The following is a 22744-nucleotide window of genomic DNA, read 5'->3' as shown; positions in this document are numbered from 1 at the left end:
CATGAGAACCAAAAAAACGTTTTTTGAGATTGCGGAAGAGTTCAGGCAAATTTTCATATTCTGGATATGTTGGGAGCAGTTCAAAACATCTGAGCTGACTTTCGGACAAAATTGGGACAATGTCAGAAAATTCATCTTTGGTCGGACTGCTTGAAGGTAAGTCCCTTACATGTAAGTAGCTCTGGTAAAGTCTTCTCATTTCTGCTAACTTTTGGAGTATAGCTTCGTAGTTTAGAAGTTTTAATTTTAATTGTCTTATTCCACTCTTTACTTCTAAACGGTAAGTATCCATGAGGTCAAGAGTAGCTTTGGTAGCTTTAAGTGGAGCTATCTGTTCCTTGACTTGTGCAATTTTGGTTGCAATTGTGGTTTGAGCTCCTTCAAGTTCGCCGTCTATGTCGTTCTCAACGCCTTCAACCATGGCTTGAAACTCTTCATCGGTCCATTGAGATTGGTGTGGGACGAATTTAACTTGCTTCATTCAAAAAATGAAAAAAAAATGTTTTTACTCAAAACGTTAAGGTTGACTGAACTGGTTGGATGTCGCCTTCACAGGTTATGTAGAACGGCTGACCCGAGAAGTGAAGGAGAGACTGAATTGCCAATTTCATATGGGGTAGGGGTTCTCCTTGTTTGGTATTTTTATCCAAGGACGTTTGTTTAGGAACTTAACAAGAGCTTCTCTTTTGGCGTCCTTTATGTCGTCGTAGGCTGTCCCGTCTGGTATTGAATTGGAATTCCAGTCGAAGTCTCGAAGCTGAAGTGTAGACCTTCCAGAAATACTGGTGAACTTGACCTTGGGCTTCATTACCCTGCGCAAGTACTGCTTAACAACTTCATTTATCTCTATAAGGTAAATTGCCTCGTCAAATCCTTCTGGCATTCCGAGTCCTTCCATCCGACAGGAAAATATTTTCCCGACAACTGGAAAAAATTTTCCCGACAACTGGAAAAAATTTTCCCGACGACAGGAAGAACTCTTCCAGTTGTCCGTCCGTAAACCATTCAAATTTTCGAAAATTGAGAACTTTTTGGTCGAACTTCAGGAAAAGTTTTTCCTTCCGACAGAAAAAGTTTTTCCTTCCGACAGGAAAAGTTTTTCCTTCCAACAGGAAAGGTTTTTCCTTCCAACAGGAAAAGTTTTTCCTTCCGACGGTTAAGCCACAAACAGATGTCCGACGTACCACCAACCGAGCCCATTCCCAAACCAGAGGAACCTAAAGCACCAGCCCCTGCACCTCAGCAACCTCAGTTCCAGCAAGTCCCTCCACCAAATTACTACCAATTTCCACCTCAAGGTTACTACCTACCACAAGGCTTCCCGAACTACCCTCCTCCTCAGCCTATGCCTTACTTCCCCAACCCTTGGATGTTCCAACAAGCTCCACCCCAGCAATTCCAATCTCAATCCAAATCGAAGAGAGACCAAGAGTTCGAAGAAGGTCTGAACCGCTTACGCAAAGATTATGCCACAGCCCCTATGGAAGACGACAGGCTTTCAGTCTCTTCCCTCAAATCGACCGATTCGACTCGTACCACAGATTCGGTTCGTGACCGTGAAGACTACCTCAAGCAGTCTGAGAGACTCTTCATCCTACAATCATTTACAGTTGGAGCTCTCAAGAACATGCGCAATTACGAAGGTCAGACACCAGCTGGAGACCGCAAAACAGACGTACTCGCAAGAGCAGTCCAACTGGTCAAGACAAAGACTGAGATAGTCGACTTCATTCTTGCAGCTTGCCCATACAAGTAAAAAAATAAACAATTACGAGTTAAACTTTTTATTCTTTCTTTTCTGAGTTGTTTAGAGCTGGTTTCTCTTGTAGGAACCTTTCGTACTCTTCCATGGTCATGTAATTGCGAATTTTGTACGCAATTCCAGGTTCGTTGTTTTTGAACCTGATGTATGTAACGCTTCCATCCTCCTCGGGGAAGTAAGCTGCTAACATCTGACCAAGTTTTCTCGGTGACTCGGAGCTCATAAAAATGTCACTTTTTAAACGTTAAGTTTTTAGTCTTATTTTACCCTTTGTTTACCCTTTGTTTGTCAAGGTAGTATTGGAGTGCAATTTCTCCAAATTCTCTGTGTCGGAGTTCTTCAGCATTTTCCAAGGTGTACCTGGAGAACTCAAAGAAGTTGTCAAGAAGATACTGCCATGCTGCTCTTCTGAGTTCGTCGGTATTTTGGAAGTGTTGCACCTTCGAGTCTTCGGACATGAAAAAATGACACTTTTTCTATTAAACCGTTTTGGCATTTCTCATGAGTGAGTATAGTTCTGCCGAACCATTGGAAGAGAAGAAGTACCCTTGCTGGCAAAAGACAAAAATAGTTGCCTTAGTTGTCATTGCAATTGTACTCGTAATTGAATTCATTGTACTTCTCTTCACGTACATAAAACTCAGCAATGGTATTTGCTTTAAGAAGCTACCATCTTACTAAGACTAAACACTTACATTTTTCAAGGTTGACTTTTTACAATTTGAATTTTGTTGCTGAATTCAGCAAAAATATATTTTAGGGTAGAAGGGTATATCTAACCTCTTTTCTAACCTCTTTTCTACCCTCATGAATTTTCATGAAATTTACACCAAAAATATATTTTAGGGTAGAAGGGTATATCTAACCTCTTTTCTAACCTCTTTTCTACCCTCATGAATTTTCATGAAATTTACACCAAAAATATATTTTAGGGTAGAAGGGTATATCTAACCTCTTTTCTAACCTCTTTTCTACCCTCATGAATTTTCATGAAATTTCCCGAAATAAAAAATAAAGTTAGTTTTTTTAAAAAAATATTTTTTATTTTTATTGTAAGAACATGTTAGCAACAACAGCACCAAACTCGTTAGTCATGAACCCAACTTCAATGTTAGTAGAGATGAAAAGCTTCATTCCTTCTTCATATACTTTCGAAACAGAAATCCAGAAGATAAAGCAAGAACTTCTCCAAGGAGATTTAGATTGCACTGCAAAAGATGAAACAGATGAAGAATATCTTTATGAAATGCAGGATATTATTGACCATCTACCTAAACTTCCTGAAATCCAACAACAAAAGCTTACTATTCCAGAATTCGATGAAATAGAAGTCAAAGCAACTGACTCAGTAGAAATAAAGAAGTTCATACGAAAGGTTAACTATGAGTTTCTTGGATTTCATTGCAACCACAAAGTCATGGACAAAGATTGCGATATGGTATATAAGAACATCTCTGACATATACAAATCTGGGGAGTTTAAGACCTACGACAACTTTGTTTCGTTAGTTGCTGAATGTGTATGGCAGATAAGAGATAAAGATAGAAGAGGTAAGATATGGAATGAACAAATAAAACCAGCAGCTTTTGAGTTAAAGAGAGCAATTGACGCCTTAGTCATACTAGCAGGTAAGGTTTCAGAATATAACGCAAAAATGAACCCACAATGTTCTAAATGTAAAGCAGCAATGAGGAAATATAACTACTCCGTCAAAGAGATAGAACGTATGCGAAACGACTATGCTGACTTAAAGAGGGAGGCAGAGAAACCAGCAGAAGATAAAATGGACATGTTGACATTTCTAAACAAAAACTATCCAACAGCTGACGATTTCCTTCTTTCAGATGTCAAGAAGAAATATAAAGAAACCTTCGGCATTGTTAAAACATTCGATGTACTGACAGAAGAAATAGAAGCTACGAAATTGTTTAGAATTTCACGAATTCACAATGTTTACCATGTAAAACGCTTATAAAATAACTGGGGTAGAAATGAGGTTAGATATCGGGTTAGATATACCCATCTACCCTAAAATATATTTTTATTGAATTCAGCACAAAATTCTGAGTAAAATAATTTTTAGGGCACGTGTCAAACCGTTGAGTTTTCACAAAATTCCAAAAATAACGTTTACCATGTAAAACGTTTATAAAATAACTGGGGTAGAAATGAGGTTAGATATCGGGTTAGATATACCCATCTACCCTAAAATATATTTTTATTGAATTCCGTATGAAAATCGTGAAAAATAACAGAGTATTTTGACAACTTCAAACAAGCAGAGTAAATGAACCATTTATTTTTATTGACTTTTTACAATTTGAACTTTGTTCGCGTAGATATGAATTCTGAAAGAAGTATGAGGGTCTTGTATGACTTTGTACTTCTCCCATAGTTCATGTCTGTCAAACTTACCTGCCATGGACTCTTTCATAAGTTCCATGAAATCGTCTTCGGACAATCCGGGGAAAAGTATGATATCAGTAAGTATTCTCTTTACATCCTTACTTAAACTCTTTGCTGTCTGTACACAAATGACAACAGAGATGTTAAAGTGTCTGAGCTTCTTAAGAATTCGACACATGTCTTGTTCTCTGTTCTTTAACAAAGGATGAGAAGCAAAGTCATCTAAGATAAGAAGACATCTATGAGGGTATGTCTTCCAATCGTAAGATTGCAATTTCTTCGAAATGTATTCTATCTCTTTCTGTTTGTTTCTGAAGTGGTGTTTGTCTAATATTCTCTGCATTTCCTCATTTGGGTCTTTAAACTTCGAATTTATATACTCATTTATAGCATTATACTTCAAAACTCTTCTTTGGTACTTCTTTATCCAATCTAACAACTCAGTATCCTTTATACATACTAACTTAGACTTCTTTATAATATCTTTGAACGAATTGACGGTTTGGTCAAATTGACCAGAAGTACTACAAATGACAACTAACTCATAGAATGGGTTCTTCTCATCTAGTTCTTGTTGTTGTGCAGCCATTTTAAGATAAGTGAAAGTCTTACCCGACCCAGGTGGTGCAATTAGACCTGTTATACCATTCTGAGCAAATAAGAACTTGTCATGTATGGGTTTTATCTGAGCATTTTCTAACTTCCTCTTGTTCTTGTTTAAAACATTCTCAAATTTCTTGTCAATGTCAGCAAACTTTTTTCTAACATATTTTTAGAAAAATTAAAAATTTTATCTTTTAGAAAATGTCTAGCGATTTCGCTATCTATATTCGAGACAAGCTTTTCGACAGCAAAACATCTGTCGACCATAAAATCTTACATAGTGTAAACAAGAAAGGTGAATTTGTTCTAAAGTTCTGTTTCTGGGAATATGACAAGAACCATAAAACATTAAGCAGAGCAGTCTTAAAATTTGTCAATGACAGACTTGTTGACAGAGATGACACCGATTGGAAAGATGAAGTCCAACAAAAGTTCTTAGAATGCAAAGAAGACACATGCGCCGTTCTTGAAGATGAAATAGAAAACAGAATAGATGAGCTATTAAAGGACAAAGAACTTTTACATAAATATGGTTGCGCCAAATTTGACATAACTCCACCAGAGAAGAAGAAGAAGAGAGAAAAGAAAGAAAAGAAAGTAGAAGAAAAGAAAGTAGAAGAGAAGAAAGAACCTGAACCAGTTCCAGAGAAGGTGAGATATGACATGTAAAAATAAAATTTTATTTTTAGAACATTTCTGGGTCAATGTCAATGTTCTCTTCCTCTTTAGGAGCAAACACTGGCTTAGACTCTAAAATCTTTTTACCCAATTTACCTTGAACTTCAACTATCTTAGACTCATAATATTCATAGTCGTCTGCTTTCTTTGGTTCATAAGGTATAACAAGTTTGTATGCTTTGCCTTCTTTAAGGTTTGAGAACTTTCTGTCAAAATTTTCTTTGACTGCTAACAAACCTTCTATGTCTAAGTCTTCAAAAGTTGCACCATTTTTAGTCACAATAGCAAACTTAACTGGTGCAATGTTCCAAACTTTGCTGAATGAAGACTTTTCAAAATGGTAGAAGTAAACATTCAAATATATGAATGGGTCTAGTTCTTCTTTAAGTCCTGACATGTACTTGTTTACTGAAATATATTTCGTCATCTTTTCTATCGGATAAAAAAAAATATTTTTTTTAAAAAAAACGTTTTAAAATGGTATGCCATATAGCTTCTTGAATTTGTTAAGAAGTATTCGAACGTTTTTTCCATCTGTATCTCTAGCGTTTACATGAGCATAGCCCGTCTTAGTAAAATATACTTGTAATTTCCTATAGTTTACGCCGGTATAAAAGTAGAAAGAGTCTTGTTCTTCGCTGTAGTAGTAAAACTCAAACGTATGCTTACCATAGTCTGTAATTTCAATTGCTTCATCTTCTAGTTCGTCGACAAATTCGAATACAATATCTCGAAATTTGCCTATGTTCTTATTGTTTTCAGAAACATGTGACCCAACGCAAGTTCTCAAGTCTATTGTCGTTTCTTATATGGTTTATATGGTCTACAAGAGGTAGATTGTTAGGGTTCGGTATAAAATGAGTTGCAATGACAATATGTTTAAAATAGTGTTTTCCACTCATCTTCATAGTAGTATATCCGTCATTTCGCTCCCATTCGCTTAAAACTCTTTTTGTCTTTTTGTTTCTGACTTCAAATGACTCACAACAGTGAATTTCATATTTCTCATCTAACAAACAAGTTTCCCAACGGTCTTCTCCAACAAACTCAGCGTACATTTCAAATAAAATAAAAAAATATTTTTTTTTAAATTTACTCAGAAAAATTTTTCTTTGTATATACGCCGTTCTGAACATCTAAAAGATTTTTGACATTTGCCAAGAATGTTCGTTTAGACGCTGTCATATAACCATATTCTTGACAATATTGTTTATATTCATCGTACAATGACCTTTCATCTAATGACACAAAGTCAGTTTCATCTATGAACAGTTCATATACACTCTTGTTTGCTTCTAACAATGTTTGTCTTTTCTTCGGTATGTGGAATTTGTCTTGGATTGAACTTAGAAATATCTAATGTCATAAAATATGAGAACAAGTGGTTGTAAAAGTCAGATGTCAAAGTTTCTGCTAAGTCGTCAAAATATTCTGTATCTTGCATATGAGCTTCTGACGTTCTGACAACTACATATCTTCTGTCAGAACTTTCTAACTTCATCGGAACAGTATTGTTTGAAACCATAATGAAGTTTGCAACATTTTCACAAACTCTTTGGTCTTTATACTTTCTTTCAACAACTCCAACTTTGTCTGTTATAAGACTCTTCAAAGCATCTGAGTTTAAAACTTTTGTTGTATCTATACTTTGAAGTTCGTTACATACTATAAGTTTCATATTCTCAATTGAAGAGTTAAACTTGCCACAGATGTTTTCTAAGTTTGTCATATTCGGATTCGAATAGCCCTCTAACAGTTTGCACAAAATATCTGTAAAGAAAGTATTCTTACCAGTTTCCTTGTTTTCCAATTATAATGAGAGTTTCATTTTTAGCACTTGGATGTTGTAAGATGTTTGCAAACCAACATAAGATATACTCATAGACTCTTTCGTTTCCATTGCATATAATTTCTTTGACATGGTCTAACCAAGCTTCTATAATATTTTCTTTCCATTCTACTTGTTCATATTTATATCCAGTGAAGATAGAATAGAAGTTTGGAGAAGGTGTATAAAACTTTATACACACGAACTGAAAAATCTTCTAACTTTGACAATAAGATATCCCAAGCATCTAACATCTTCATGCCAACTTGTACGACTTTTATTTTCTTAAGTTTCTGTCTACATTCTTGTTCTGAAACTATTGTTGCTCTTGGTTTGTTAAAGACTACATCCCATTCTTTCATAACATAACATTCTGGGGCAGAGTCGACATAAATGACTAAACGTTTCAAATTCTCGACTGCTTTGTTATAGTCTCTAAATGGACACATATTTCTGAACGCTTGGAAGTCATAAAAATCTGAAACGTCTATTCTGTACATTTTTTTATATAAAAATAAAAAAAAATATTTTTTTTATTCTTGAGCTATTTGTTGTTCTTGACTTTGTTGTTGCATTTGTTGTTCTTGAGCTATTTGTTGTTGAAGTTGTTCTTGTAGTACAATACTTTCACCAGTTGCATCTTCCAATTCGAAACTTTCTGCCGTCATTGACAAATACATAGGACATAAAAGTTTTACAGGAACAAAGTTTGCGTCAACTAAGGTTAAGTTTATGTTTGCTAAAGTGTTTGAGTTCACTAAAGCTGAAAACTCTGCATTCGAATGAACAATAGGCAAACCAGCAGAGAAAGTGTTGTTTATACGCATGAGTATCTTTTGGTCATAGTAGTTTCTGTCGACATTCGAATAGCACTTTGAACCTAAGTTTGAAACAATATATAAAATAGGTGTACTTAAAGTCAATGGAACAGACATTCCTTGTATGACACCTTTTCCTGTTATAGGAAACTGTTGGTAGTAAAAACCAGATATAAGTTTTGTATTATAGCTCATATCGTTTATACTAAACTCAGTCGGACATCCAAACATAATGAAACCTGCTCTAGTTGCAGCACATGTTACATCCGTCCTTAAAGTATTAAATAAGTCAACAAAACCTGTTGGTGGTATATCTGAGTAAGTATCTTCAAAGAGTATTTTTTACCATTCACAACAACAAAGTCTTCTGGTGTCAAAAGAGCAAAACAGGCTTTAGTCATCGTGTTTAAGGTCAGTTTACAATATCGTCCTTGAGGACTTTGTAAGTTTTGTTGTTATAGAATTATATGACTCAGGGTTTTTAGTCGTAATAGTATAAACCACTATGTCTCTCTGCCATTTACATATATTTAAAAAGTTTTCTGAGTGTGAGGAGAACTTCATCTAAACTTTCACATGGCGTTTCTTGAAGTTTCTCTGCAAGAAGTTCAAATATTTGTGTAAAGATAGAACTTTCCTTTGTCTACACGAACAAACAAAACAGGGTCTTTCATATCGTTCAAAAGTGTGTAAAGTCCTTTACATGAAATAAAGTCTATATTGTTTTTCTTCAAACATCTTTCAAGAAGTTTTTGACATTTTTACTTAGCAAGTAAATTTTAATGAAATGTTGTGGTCGTCAAATATTTTTGACGTCTGGAAACTATATTTTAAGTTAACGTTTCACCTCCTTTCATAACGTATATCTTGTCAATGACATTGTATGAAACACCACAGCAAGCAATGTCGGGTTCTATTTCTTTGATGTTTATTATCGTCGCCTCTGTCAAAAGTTTCAAATAGTTCTTTCAAAAATTTCATGAGGTGCGATGACATATGAGTTCACTTTTACAGGGTTGTGTTCGACCAAGTTTAAACTTAGACCTAAGAGCTTGACAAATCTTCTCCTGAGTTTTTAAGCTTATCTTTCAGTTGCATGTAGTCGTTTCGAAATATCTGCAACAGAACTTAAGTCTCTGCTAACTTCAGGGTATGTTGGTTGTTCTTTTAGGAACTATTTGTTATACCATCTTCGTCTTCGTATGGTTTCCCCACTTCAACATCTCTTTCTTTGACATTGACAACAAACACTTTGACTGTTTGTTTGAGTTGGTGAATTTAACTTCACATCTGCCATCGCCATTAAACCTTTTGAAACACTCACGCTTCTATTTTTCGGAAATGACATTTTACTAGAATAAAAGATGGACGTATTTGAGTATCTCTTCGAATTGAAGCAGAACAAAGTTTACACACACAAACAATACAAGTTCATTGACAGAGTAGTTCTTTACACAAACAATGGAAAATGTTATAGAATAGCAGTCTTTGCTGAACCAAAATATTTTCATAAAGCAAAGAAAGTTGGTATAACCGAGATGGTGAAAGTTCTTGAAGCAGACAAAAATATAACAACAAAACTGACCGATATTTCTAAAGGTAAGTTTTAATACAATATTATATCAAAACTGGCGTACTGTCAATATTGACGGAGAGAAGTCAGTTCAAGAACAACTTACTGACCTGCTGCCAAAATCTGCTCGATGGAAGCTGTCGTTATACCAATCTGAGGAGCCCCAGCAGGTTTTCATCGAACGAATCTTCAAAAGAGCATCTTCCGTGAAAAAGTGCTATTGGTTTTGTAAACTTCATTGCTCTCAGTTCATATGGACCGTCTGTCACCAGTATATTGTATTTGTACAGTACCAACAGTTGAAATACCACCCATAAAGTCTTCTGAGTCAGCAAATGGAATGCCAAGCCAAAAGTTTGAACGGTCTCCATTTGTATATTGAGTTTTTTGAGCTCCTGCATGAGTCCATACTTTCACATATGGCATAATAGAACTTTGCATTTCAGGGTTAATGGTTGTTGTGAAGTTGTTGTTAAAGTTCATAGCATCTAATGTCAAGTTGTATGACCTCATATCCTCAACTGTAGAATATTCTTCTCTTGGATAATATTTGCCATCTATGTTTATATGATATTTAATACCGGGGTTGTAGAAACAAGAATAGTCATTTATAGTTCGTCTGAACAGTACAAACATAGTATCTGCATGTTTCATTGCAGTTGTTAAAGCAATATCTGTTCTTGCACCTGCGGTTCCTGGATTTTGGTTTCCAACTTCACCTGCAAAGTCTTTGACAGATATTTGGTGTATAGGGAACATAAGTGGAACTGCAATATATTTGGCAGCTAAAGCATTTGAAATATCTGGGTCCAACATATAGACTGCAAGTCTGCTTTCTATTCTCTTGCATTCAAACTGTTTGCATGTGAACTTAACCGGGTCCCAAGCAGTTCCAGCAGCATTGAAATAATACTTTACTTCAGTGTTGAGGTTTGAGAAACCAAAGTTTAGGTCAACTTTGTCTTTGCAAAAGTCACAGAACTTGGCTCCACCAGTTCCAGCTACAGTAAGAGTGAATGGGTCTTGTGTTGGTGCAATGACTAAGTTATTTTTGCTTGGAGTAAGTTCAATAGAAATTTTTCCTGCCCAGTTTGGCAAGTATCTTAAAAACCTGAAGATGAGGAAAGATGACAAAGGAACTCTAAGTTTCAGTTTTACTTTAGTGACAGCATTTCCATCTGAATCAGAAAGGTTAACATAAACTCCTGGAACGTTAGGGTCAAGTCTTCTTATTTTCTCAATAGTTGCATACTGGTCTGTTTGTTCTCTAGCTTGTGGTTGTACTGAGTTTCTCAAAGCGAACCATTCATAGTTTGCCCATGTTACTGTTTGAACTAAGTCAGAGTTAGAATATATCTTATATCCCATGAAAACTTCTGGAGCATATTGGTATCCGACATAGAAAATTCCATTGCAACCTTTCTTACCTCTCAAGTCAGCAGAAGGTTTTATTTCAATGTCTTGTTCCACGTATAAGAAAGAGTTGTCAATAGAAATTATATGAAACCTGTCGCAAGCAATATCTACTGTTGTTGAAGAACCTTCTCCAAACTCACCTACGTTTCCATAAGAAACAGCAGTTGTATATTCGTAAGTTCCAGGAACTATTTCTGACCTTCTAATGGCATTGTCGCATTCGTTATACCATTCGGAAACATTTCCATTCATAGCATCCAAAACTGTTGGCGTTATATTCTGAGCGGCGTACATTTCATATGGGTAAAAATATAGAATAGTTGGGTTTATGTGTCATAATAGAACCCGCGTGGACCAAGCTTTACTTTCTTCCTGACTGAGTTTTTAACTCTTCTTTTTCCTTCATTGCCACTACTTTCACTAGATGAAGTTACTTCTTCACTACTTTCACTTTGTTCTACTCTTCTCTTCTTCTTTGGTAACTTGCCCTCTGCTTCAAGTTGTTGCATCTTTGCCTCATGTTCACCTAGTATGTTGTAAATTTCCCATGTCCTTTTTGCCTTTGGGCTCGGGTCGCCCATCTCAGGTAACCTATATCCTAGAAAGAGTTTGTCATAGTTTGTATTTGAGTCGTCGCGTATTGTTTGCATGACTCTTTCCTGAGTTTCCGGTTCAAGCTCTTCAAACAGAGCTTGTCCATATGGAATAAGCTCGTTTCCAAATATATGTTTTTGTAGCCATTCTGGTTTTCTTTCCATGTTACCAACAATATCTTTTGTGAATGGGAAAGCTTTTACCCAATCTTTCAGTCTTGCGTCGTTTATTTCTGTAGTTGGTTTTATTTTGTCAAGGAACATGTTTTTCAATACTAACATTTCATTTGGTACTGTCCATTTGAGTTTTCTTAAATATTCATCCCTTCTCGGTTCATCGTCTGCAAAGTAAGTTTTTATGACATTTTGTAAACTTTCGTTTGCAAGGTCATGTACAATAGGTTCTCTTCCTTCTCTCTCCCTAACTCTCTTTCTAAACTCTTCACCAAATATACCATCTCTATGGTTCTGTGTAGTTCTTTGAGATAAATGTTCTAGAACGTCAGGTGTTATATTTCCATCAGCCATGTTCATTTCATACTGGTCCAAAATATCTGCATCTTTCATATCTTTCAATGGCATTAAAGCCGCGCTTAAAATACCAGCTATATCTCGTTCACCATTGACTTCCATTGCGTCTACAACTTCTTGGAATTGTGGTTGTAAGTTTATGAACCACCTATCCGGGTTAGCTTTATGACCCCATCTCATTGTAGTTCCATCGTCTGCAGAAACAAAAGTAGGTTTGTTTCCATCTTGGTTAGGTTCTGAATGAACTTTAAACAATGTTTCATTTCTATATGTTTTCTTGAAATTTAACCTTTTATTTTCACCGAGTTCATCCGAAGATTGAACGTTAAATGCTCGTAAGTAAAAAGGGTTGTTGTATTTGTGTACATTTTCTTTCAGTACTTCCATTCTATGCTGAATATTTTCATCTGGTGTTGGAGTCTTTTGTATGTCGGCAAACATTTTTCGATATTCTTCTACTATGTCAGCCGAATTTTTTTTAGACTCTTGGAAATATTCCATATTCTCCGCATACTCTTGTTGAGGGTCAAGATTTTTCGGCTGTTCCAAATCTTCATCTAGTTCTGTGAAGTTAGTTTCCAAAGGAAGGACTTGTTTCGTTTCCTTCAGGCTCTTCTAGCTGTTGTTGCTGAACTATTTCTTCCATGTCTGGTGTATCTGAACTAGTTCTTCCTGTGGAGTTTCTTGTACCTCATTGCTGGCATTTCATATATTCCGAGACCGTTTTCAACAAGTTCCCTTTCTAAGTCATCCGGACTCATAAACCTTTCTTCTTTCGTTCCGTCTCTCATTTTTTATTTTTTACGGTTCATCAAGTTAATTGTCATTTAGCTCTGACATCAAATATCTCGGAGTAAATTCGTTCATGTCATTTGGATGATATGCTATTAAATCATATCCCTTAGCGAGCTTGTATTTTCCAGGTTTGAGATTATATCCCTTTGGTGCAGAGCCATAAAGCTAAATAGGTTCGGGTCAGTATTTCCATCCTTGAACTTTCGAATAGCTTCTTTATATCTGTCACTAAAGTCAATAGTATCTGGGTAACCATAGTCTTCTTTAAGCATTTTTAAGAATTCTTGGTTTCCTTGTTCTCTACTTCTTTTATGTCCTTGCTCTGGTTGTGGAGGTGGTTGTTGTGCAGGGTTTTGAACTGTTGGTTGTGGTGCAGTGTTTTGAACTGTTGGTTGTGGTGCTGGATTTTGAACTGTTGGTTTTGGTTGTTGTTGTGGTGCATGCCTGTGTCTGTGTCCATGTGACGATGTAAATGTTTTAGGTAGTCCTGGTGCAGGTGCTTCTCTTGGAGGGTTTGGTGGTATATAAGTTCCACCAGCTGGCACATATGTTCCATCTGCAGCATAATGTCCTACCTGACTTTTCGTTTTTAAGAAAGCATTTACTAGGTCTGTTTTGGTCTGTTGTAACTCTTTTTTCTTGACTTTCCACAACAGTTGCTCTAACGGCGTCATAGGCACTTTGAACTGCCTGTCTCGTTGCTGCATCTGTTATTTTCGTCATATTTTGTGCTACTTCTTTTAACTCTTTGTCGAAACCTTCAGACTTCAGTTTCTTTCCAGATGAGAAGTCGTTCACTTGTTTCACCTTACTATGAAGAGCTTCGAAGGCGTTCTTAAAGTCAGCATTCGTTAAAGCTTCATTTGAACTGTCTTCATCCGCTTGTATTTTTGTCCTTATTGACCCTATGAGTTGGGCTGCTTTAGCGTTGGCTTGGGCATCTAACCAGTCATTGTTAGCTTTTATATATTCTGCGCTTTTCATTGCCTTTTGCATGGCTGCGTCGTTATTTTTACTTTCTTGTGCTAAGTTTCATACTGTACGGTTTGGTTTTGCAACTGTAAAAGTTTTTCTGCCTTTACATTTGCTTCAACTTCTTTTTTATACTCATCGCTATCCATATATGTCTTCAGGGCTTTTTGTTTTATCTCTTCATCTTTCAGTATTTTATATTGAGTAGTATGGTTTTTCAAATTTATGACATCTTGTTCCATTTTTGCTACTTCTGCTGCTTTTTCTGACACTTTTTTCGCATATTCCTCTGTACTTAGTTCTTTCAGTTGTTTCTTCTTTCTTCTTTTTTCTACGTTTAACTCATTGAGTTTCTTTGTGTCTGTCATATTCTAGTTTCTTTTCGTTTTCACTTATTTGCTTCTGTATGTCTATGTTTGACTTTTTGACATCTGTTATTTGATTTTTGAGTGAACTCAAATTCATTTGACTTTGAGGGTTATAAGCTGTTCCGTCTGCAGCTCCACCATAGCCTGCCATTTTCGCTAAAAGTGCCGCTCTTAAACCTCCACTCTGTGCACCAATGACTCGGTTTAAAAGCATAGGATTGCTTGACATTTGTTGCAACATAGTGGGGTCATTCAGCATTTGTTGTTGCAACTGTTGTTGTGGTGTCAGTTTTACTATTGGATGTTTCAATGCTCTCTTCCTCTTACGTATATTCTTACGTAGCTTACGTGGCATTTTAAGTGAAGTTAAAAAGCGGTTTTCGACAGATGTTTATATGACACTTTTTGTTCAGCACAAAAAACTACTCGGTCAAAGTGTTGTCAGTTTTGTAAAATAACCGTCCTATCTCATTCTATAAGGGGGAAAGTCTTCTCAAAGTATACTTCCTTGGAACGCCCGTAACTTTTCCTGTAGCGACGATAGACCCTTACTTGTCCGGACAAAGTTACACTATTGTATGTTAAAAATATTTTGACAAGTGTAAAGTTCGTGTAAAGTCCATCCTGTCAAAAGTTTTACCGTTGGACAAAAAAGTATATATAGAAAACAAAAAACGTTTATAGTTCATTCAATATTTGAGATGGAACGGTTTGCCAACGGTAACTATTAAATAAAATAAAAAAATAGAGGGGGTTACCGTTGACGAAAACGGTTTATTTTAAACTTTTCTATGAGTAGTCCGAAAAAACAGTTTATTTTTGTCTAATGGCATTCGCTAGCGTGTTCGCTCCAAATTCACCTGAAGAAATTGCTTGCAGACTTTCAGCGCCCACAGGTTTAGAGCCTCAATATCAAACTGCAGCATCTACACATTCTCCAAGCAGAACAGACAATTCAAATTCAAATTTGTCCTGCAATTCGCTCAATCCAAAGCCACTTTCACTACCAAAAACAATACCAAACGAGCTCCGTATTACAAAGAACCACAGCAACGCTGAACTACGCAAAATACTACTCAGATTGTCTGAAGAATACTTCAATTCAAAGCCAGAAGAAAGAGTTGCTGCAACTTTTAACAAAGAATATTGTGAACAACTCAACAAAGTTCTTGCAGACTTTACCAAACTACAAAAAGAAACACCTGACCCATTCGAATTAGGCGACCCAATTGTCAACTATTTTCCAACAATAACAAAGATAGTGTTTGACAGAACTATATGTCAGCTTATTGAAAGTCTTCCACCCAAAGCTGCAAAAAAAGTCGAACAGTTTTGTGTCGAATTCAAATTAAAGAGTTACGGATATCAGGATGACGAAGAAGAACGTGAGTACGGACAAGAAACAGCAAAATGGCAATGTCTTAGCTCACTCAACCCCAAGTTCAAACCATTATTTTACTCAGACAACAACACAATTCAAGTACGCAAAATTGCTATTCATTTCGTTAACCAAGCAGAAGACATTGAAGAAGGAGACTCTATCTCAGTTTATGTTTGCTACTGCAAGTTTTTCAAGGACGAATTTGGAGGACCAATTCTCATGCATGTCTTCAAGCCACATCAGCAACTCTACGTTGAAACTGAAATAACACTCATGCATGGAATGTATCTCAAGTTTGAAAGCCAATTGGAAAACACATACAACATTTGGCTTTCATACATTCAATTCGATACACCAGATGACTTTGATGTTGAAGAAGAAGACTCTACTCAAGAAGATGAACCACAAGACTAACAATTTTCCGAATAAAAACTTCATTATACTAAACATCTTCAGGGGCTAGAGGGGCGCAGCCCTGGAAGCCCCAATACCTTTTTTTTTTTTTCTACAATTTCTCTTTTGATTTATACTATTACTTATGCTACATCTCTTGCTAATCATAACGTAAAAATTTGAAATTCAATACAGATTTAGGTGACAACCTCAACTAATCTACATCTGTCTATATTAATGTATTTTGTCGCATTACTTGCTTTACTTTTAGGCGTTATATTCTTTTATTTTTTTCCTTTCTTGAGTGATTATGCACAGAAACTATTGATCTCTAAAGGAAACAGGCAAGCATACTTTTCGAATTATCATTCTATAACTCATTGACATCATATTTTATGACTTTATTTCGATAATTTCGAATTCGACCAAATAACAATTCTATTATACTCACAATTTTTTTATACAGTTCCTCGCCCTAAAAATGTTTTCGTTCCAAGAACTTTTATTGTCCCCGGCCCAAATTACATTCGATACGGAACTCATTTAGAAAAAGTATTAAAAACGTTGCAAAGCGTAGAAAATGTTTGAAATTTAGAATGGTTTAATATTGATTTCAATCTGGCGAAACATTTAGATTTTACGCTTATTGAACTTAAACTTTTTGCAATAAAACTGATGAATAGTGAGATTACAGCAGACATAACTTATGTTGTAGCATATGTAAAAGTAATGTTTGTAAATGGGTATACTTTGAATAACTTTTAATATGAGAAAGATGCAATAAACTGCATTTATTTTCTATTAGATAAAAATCAAAAATATTTTTTTTTATAGATTTCAATAAAACAATGATATTTCCTGGATTCGACCTTATTTTTGGAAATATGGCTCGGTTCCTGAGAATTGATCAATTCATAGCTCCTGCAACACTATTTCTTGTGCAATTACTCGTAATGATTCCAGAAGATAAAGCGGAAATTTTCCGCCAGCAGTACAAAATTGATTTTTCTACACGATATATGATAGAGCAAGGTCTTTATAAGATGAAACTTACAAAAACACAAGCATCTTTCCTAATGGGAGCAAAATTAGCAGCGTTATATCCTTTAAAGTCGATTTCTCCTATTGATATGATATCCAATACAGACTATATTCTCAAAACTACTCCAGATTTTAAAAAAGATGGCTATAATATTATAAATTTATCAAATCAGTTTTATATCTATAAACAGTCGAAAAATCCGCAAATATTGAATACAACTCATATAATATCATCCGAAATCTTAAGTAAACCGCACTTTCACAACAAATATACTTCTGATTTGTTATTAAGCGGCGTAAGCCAAACATCAACATCAGTTCCTAATAAAGCACTAAATATGATGGGCCTTGATGGATCAGGACAAGTTATAACTATTACAGATTCCGGAGTTGATATTTATCATCCGTTTTTTTATGATCCAAATATCTCAGTTCCGATAAATACGTCAATTCTAAGGCATAGGAAGATTGTTCGCTTTGATTCATTGCATAATTTAACAGATTTCAAGCGCGGACATGGAACTCACATGGCAGCAACAATTGCTGGGAGTTCTAACAGTCCAGACTGCTCAATTGATTCTTTTAGTGGCCTTGCTCCAGGCTCGAAGCTTTACGTTGTCGGATTAAGCGATAAAGACGGAAATATTTCATTTGATGGATATGATATGAACAAAGTCTATCAAAACGCCAAGAAATTGCACAGTTACATTGGAGCTAACTCATGGGGTATGACAGATTACCAATCTCTTGTAACTGAAGCTTATGATTTGATGGCTTATAATAATCCAGATTTTTTGACCATTTTTTCTGTTGGAAACAGCAATTGCTATAATTGTTTATCATCTCCCTCGGATGCTAAGAACATTTTGTCCGTTGGAGCAACTACTATGCCATCAACTGCTCAAATTGAGCAATATTTGAAGCGTGTTTATACATTTGTTTCAAGGTCATTGGATATTACATTAAAATTTTATCAATGGAGCGCTGACCCTTGGAAATTGCTTTTAGAATCACCCCCTGTGAAAATAGTTAACTCCCCCTTATTTATGCAGGATAACCCAAATTTACAAAAAATAAAGAGTAATGAGAGCAAAATTATTATACTAAAAGAACCAATAACATGTGAAAGCTTTACTCGTAATGCAACTGCGTATTTGATCCCAGTCGATCAAAAATTATTTTGCAAAAACATTCCTGTTCCTGTTTTTGGATATTCAATGAACGAAGAAAATGATATTCTTAGCATGAAAAGAGTTTCTCTCCGTATCAATGTCATTCCTTCAAAGAAAAATATCAAACCTTTATCTTCCAATTCAAATGGACCAACCGTAACTGGAATATTCAAACCAGAATTGCTTGCGCCCGGTGAAGGTGTTATCAGCGCAGCAGCTGGAGATCCTTTTGATAAAACTATTAGGAAATGCAACGCTTCCTCTTTAATTAAGAAGAGCGGAACAAGTCCAGCAGCTGCCTCTATTGCTGGAGCTGCAGCTATTATCAGACAATACTTTTCAGATGGTTGGTATCCTTTCAGAGGAAAAGAATTAATCGAAGGCTTTGATCCTACAGCGAGTTTGGTCAAAGCAGTTTTAATTGCATCGGCAACGCCAATCGGAACAAGCCTTGGTGGCCCAACATTAGAAGGAGGATTCGGAATTCCAAATATAAAAGAAATTCTCGGTATCGATGTAGAAAATCTTGATCAGACAAAGAAAAAAGAAGGTTTCCGAGTATTCGATCACTATTTAATTGATTCCAAATCACAACATTATATGAATATAGAAATACAATATCCTGGGCAGCCACTTATCATCGTTATGAGTTATTTAGATGCCGTTATTGACTCTTCCTTACGAAAACCTTTAGTTGTAGACTTAGATTTGATATTAGTTGATCCTCTCAATAGAACATATTTTGGAAACCAGAATCCAACAGGCCCTGATGCATTTACGACCTCAGAGAGGATAATTATTGAAGACGCTCCAGTTGGAAATTATTCATTATTAATTCGATCGAGTAAGTACCCATTTAACCATTCTGTTCAGTACTCCCTCGTCATAAAAGGCGGATTCAACAACACCGATTTCGAAAAGAACCCGATTTCCAACTCAATTTTTCTTTCTCAAGATAATTACTTCGATTGCACAGATGGAAGCAAAGGAAATTGCAACTGCAATAGTCATACAACCGGATATATCTGTGAATACAACGTTACTGATGTTAACGGAACTGTCAATCTGACATTTCAGCCCAAAGAGATAAAATTCTTCAAAACTAATCCAATGGCCAAGAGTTACATTTATATAAATGCTACAAATCTTAACGCATCTATTCATTATTGCGTTTCCAAGAAGAAATTTAGAAGAATTGCCGATTCAGGTGTAACTTGTAATTATACTGAAGGTGAATTACTGAATTTCTTCTCATCAAGACGCGAATTGTACTTCGCTTTATATGCTGTTACAAGCAAACCAATTGAAACTAAAATTGATTTCGGAATTTTACAAACCCCTACTGTAGAAACTCCGAAAACGCCTTCCCCTACATTTAGTATCGTCAATATAGGTAGAATTTCGCCATTTGAGTTAATGGCAGACGTTGTTTGCGTAATCATGCTGATTATTGTCATAATGAGATGTCTAAAGAAGCCACCACCAAATAGATCTCAGAAGGGAAGAAAATATGGCCTTGTTGTACCTATAAAAACTAGTGGAAGAGCTCTAGAAACAGATGATCAAACTTTGATCGTTGATAAGAATCCTTTTTATGCGGAACAAGCTGCATATCAAAATAGAGATATGCAGAATGTTGAAATTCAATCATTATAATAAAATTTTTGTTTGTTATTTTTGTGAAATCTGGCATGAACTATTTTTTCATCATTTTGATATAGTTGCGATATTAACTGAGTGAATGTCTACATGTTTTTCGTGTTCTCGCTTTTAGGATGTATAATTAAATAATTTTCCGAAAATATTCACAATATTCTCCAGATTTATGTTTGCAAGTAATCACATGCATGTCTATATTAAGATTATTGAGGTATAATATTTACACTTTTAATCCGCTAATCCGAATTTCTGATGCAAATATTTCTATTAGTCTCTGAAAATGTACGTATTACATTTGTTGACTATATGATATGGGAATCAAGAATAGTCCAATCAAAGAAGTGAAAAACCTGTACTGAAAACTAAATTTTTAAAAAATCATTTCTTGATGAAAAATGAGCGCAATTCTATTATATTTTAGATTTCAATGTATTATGGTGTAATGTTTGCGTATCTGAACTATTCATTAGAAGTTTTAATTCACATGTTAATCACTTTTTTGTGTGAATACGGTGGTTATGAGAATATTCAGTCAATAATTCATAGTACATGCATACACGATCGCAACAAAGTGCGTGAGGAGACTAAAATATCGGATTTTTTGATTGACTGACAAAGGTTGAAAGTTACAAGCTCTCAATTTTCGTCCCTTTTGTACGTTTATTATAATTGTAGCATATTGTCATCAAGCACGCGACTAACCAGCAAAGACGTGTCCTCTAATTCCGTCCCTAGTTCAAGAATCTGGAACTATTTAAGCAAAAACATTCGATTTCAAAATCAAGCATTCTTTATTCAACGAGTAAAACATTAAAGTATGAGTCACTTTTATAAATATTGAGACTTTTTAGGACTATTTTAAAAATGTAAATAGATCAATCATTTTAATATTAGATAAGATAATCTAAAGACGTCAGATGTTTCAATAACTTCAGATCAATGACTAATATGAAATTTAAGATTTGTGTTAATTTAAGAATTAACAATGGAATCTGGTTTAGAAAGATGGAAAGCATAGAGAATCTAAAGGATAAGAGAGATTAAATACAAAATGCTGCATAAAAAGGCAGATCAGTGAGAAGAAATCATGAGGTTAAAAAGGAACATTCAAATTAGAATATAACATTGCATATTACAATATTAATATTAAAGATAATACTGCACATCATTGTGCAGTGATCCATAAATCAATATTAATATCTCATATGATAAAATCTAATATCATATTACAATATTAATATTAAAGATAATACTGCACATCATTGTGCAATTACACTATTTTAAATATTTTCATAAATAATGACTTACAAATTAAAAAAATGTAGAATTAACTGCATGATCCAATATTGGACCGAATGTATGTTTGAATCTATAACTGAATTCATTAATGACAAAAAAGTGACTCTATAACTGAGTATCTGGCTGACAATATGCCTGAAAGTTTGAATGTGTCTAGGAAATATAACTGACAGTTTGAGTGACATTTTGAATGAGGGTTTGGTTGTCAGTATAACTCAAGGTTTGAGAGAGAATATGACTCACAGTTTGACTGACAATATGACTTAGAGTTTGAGTGACAGTATGAACAACAGTTTGGGTGATAGTATGAACTACAGTAGACTGAGAATATGACTGACGGTTTGACAGACACTTTGACTTACGTTTTAGTTAGAATAAGACTGACAGTTTGAGTGACAATATAACTGACGGTTTGACTGACAATATGACTGTTGATTTGAGTGAGTGTATGATTGAGAGTTTGGGTGACAATATGACTCATAGTTTAAGAGAGTGTATGACTGATGGTTTTAGTGAGAATAAGACTGATAGTTTGACTGACAATATGACTGACGGTTTGACACACACTATGAATTAGCTTTTTAGTTAGAATATGACTGACGGTTTGACAGCCTCTATGACTTACGGTTTTATTTAGAATATGACTGAGAGTTTGGGTGACAATATGACTCATAGTTTAAGAGAGTGTATGACTGATGGTTTTAGTGAGAATAAGACTGACAGTTTAGGTGACAATATGACTGTTGATTTGAATGAGTGTATGATTGAGAGTTTGGGTGACAATATGACTCATAGTTTAAGAGAGTGTATGACTGATGGTTTTAGTGAGAATAAGACTGACAGTTTGGGTGACAATATGACTGTTGATTTGAATGAGTGTATGATTGAGAGTTTGGGTGACAATATGACTCATAGTTTAAGAGAGTGTATGACTGATGGTTTTAGTGAGAATAAGACTGACAGTTTGGGTGACAATATGACTGCTAATTTGAGTGAATATATGACTGTCGGTTTGGGTGAGAATAAGACTGACAGTTTGAGTGACAATATGACTGTTGATTTGAGTGAGTGAATGACTGACAGTTTGACTGACGGTTTGAGTGACAATATGACTGACGGTTTGAGTGACAATATGACTGACGATTTGACTGACAATATGACTGACGGTTTTAGTGAGAATAAGACTGACAGTTTGAGTGACAATATGATTGTTGATTTGAGTGAGTGTATGACTTACAGTTTGACTGACAATATGACTGACGGCTTTAATTAGAATATTACTGACAGTTTAAGTGACAATATGACTGTGGTTTGACAGACACTATGAATTAGCTTTTTATTGAGAGTAAGACTGACGGTTTGACTGACAATATGACTGACAATTTGAGTGACAATATGACTGACGGTTTGACAGCCTCTATGACTTACGGTTTTATTTAGAATATGACTGAGAGTT

The 22744-nt window shown here is 35.2% G+C and overlaps 10 protein-coding genes across 10 annotated transcripts, besides 1 other annotated feature; 5 read left to right on the top strand and 5 right to left on the bottom strand.

Moving 5' to 3' along the window:
* Positions 1–12445: part of a mobile genetic element that runs on past the window's edge.
* TVAGG3_0510750 (uncharacterized protein) lies at positions 47–481 on the bottom strand (the record flags this gene model as incomplete). Its single annotated transcript, XM_051236930.1, has 1 exon — positions 47–481. A coding segment is annotated over one exon (435 nt), but the record flags the coding sequence as incomplete, so codon positions are not given.
* TVAGG3_0510740 (uncharacterized protein) lies at positions 1172–1756 on the top strand (the record flags this gene model as incomplete). The annotated part of the gene is made up of 1 exon (XM_051236929.1): positions 1172–1756. One exon carries the CDS (start codon positions 1172–1174, stop codon positions 1754–1756), a length of 585 nt encoding a protein of 194 aa, XP_051094753.1.
* On the bottom strand, positions 1785–1985 carry TVAGG3_0510730 (uncharacterized protein; the record flags this gene model as incomplete). The annotated part of the gene is made up of 1 exon (XM_051236928.1): positions 1785–1985. The coding sequence occupies one exon, from the start codon at positions 1983–1985 to the stop codon at positions 1785–1787; it is 201 nt and encodes a 66-aa protein (XP_051094752.1).
* Positions 2823–3737, top strand: TVAGG3_0510720 (organellar and viral DNA polymerase type B; the record flags this gene model as incomplete). The annotated part of the gene is made up of 1 exon (XM_051236927.1): positions 2823–3737. One exon carries the CDS (start codon positions 2823–2825, stop codon positions 3735–3737), a length of 915 nt encoding a protein of 304 aa, XP_051094751.1.
* On the bottom strand, positions 5457–5876 carry TVAGG3_0510710 (protein of unknown function, DUF4108 family; the record flags this gene model as incomplete). Its single annotated transcript, XM_051236926.1, has 1 exon — positions 5457–5876. One exon carries the CDS (start codon positions 5874–5876, stop codon positions 5457–5459), a length of 420 nt encoding a protein of 139 aa, XP_051094750.1.
* Positions 9957–11036, bottom strand: TVAGG3_0510700 (protein of unknown function, DUF4106 family; the record flags this gene model as incomplete). Its single annotated transcript, XM_051236925.1, has 1 exon — positions 9957–11036. A coding segment is annotated over one exon (1080 nt), but the record flags the coding sequence as incomplete, so codon positions are not given.
* Positions 11411–11959, bottom strand: TVAGG3_0510690 (protein of unknown function, DUF4106 family; the record flags this gene model as incomplete). The annotated part of the gene is made up of 1 exon (XM_051236924.1): positions 11411–11959. One exon carries the CDS (start codon positions 11957–11959, stop codon positions 11411–11413), a length of 549 nt encoding a protein of 182 aa, XP_051094748.1.
* Positions 12446–15169: 2724 nt separating the features above from the next.
* Positions 15170–16138, top strand: TVAGG3_0510670 (uncharacterized protein; the record flags this gene model as incomplete). The annotated part of the gene is made up of 1 exon (XM_001296390.1): positions 15170–16138. One exon carries the CDS (start codon positions 15170–15172, stop codon positions 16136–16138), a length of 969 nt encoding a protein of 322 aa, XP_001296391.1.
* Positions 16139–16966: 828 nt separating this feature from the next.
* On the top strand, positions 16967–19986 carry TVAGG3_0510660 (proprotein convertase-related family; the record flags this gene model as incomplete). Its single annotated transcript, XM_001297602.2, has 1 exon — positions 17497–19986. The coding sequence occupies one exon, from the start codon at positions 17497–17499 to the stop codon at positions 19984–19986; it is 2490 nt and encodes an 829-aa protein (XP_001297603.2).
* Positions 19987–21928: 1942 nt separating this feature from the next.
* TVAGG3_0510650 (uncharacterized protein) lies at positions 21929–22360 on the top strand (the record flags this gene model as incomplete). Its single annotated transcript, XM_001297603.1, has 1 exon — positions 21929–22360. The coding sequence occupies one exon, from the start codon at positions 21929–21931 to the stop codon at positions 22358–22360; it is 432 nt and encodes a 143-aa protein (XP_001297604.1).
* Between the last annotated feature and the right edge of the window lie 384 nt (positions 22361–22744).

This window comes from Trichomonas vaginalis, chromosome II (genome assembly GCF_026262505.1).
Source record: "Trichomonas vaginalis G3 chromosome II, whole genome shotgun sequence".
NCBI classification, from domain to species: Eukaryota; Parabasalia; order Trichomonadida; family Trichomonadidae; genus Trichomonas; species Trichomonas vaginalis.
This window is presented reverse-complemented; position numbering and strand designations above follow the sequence as displayed.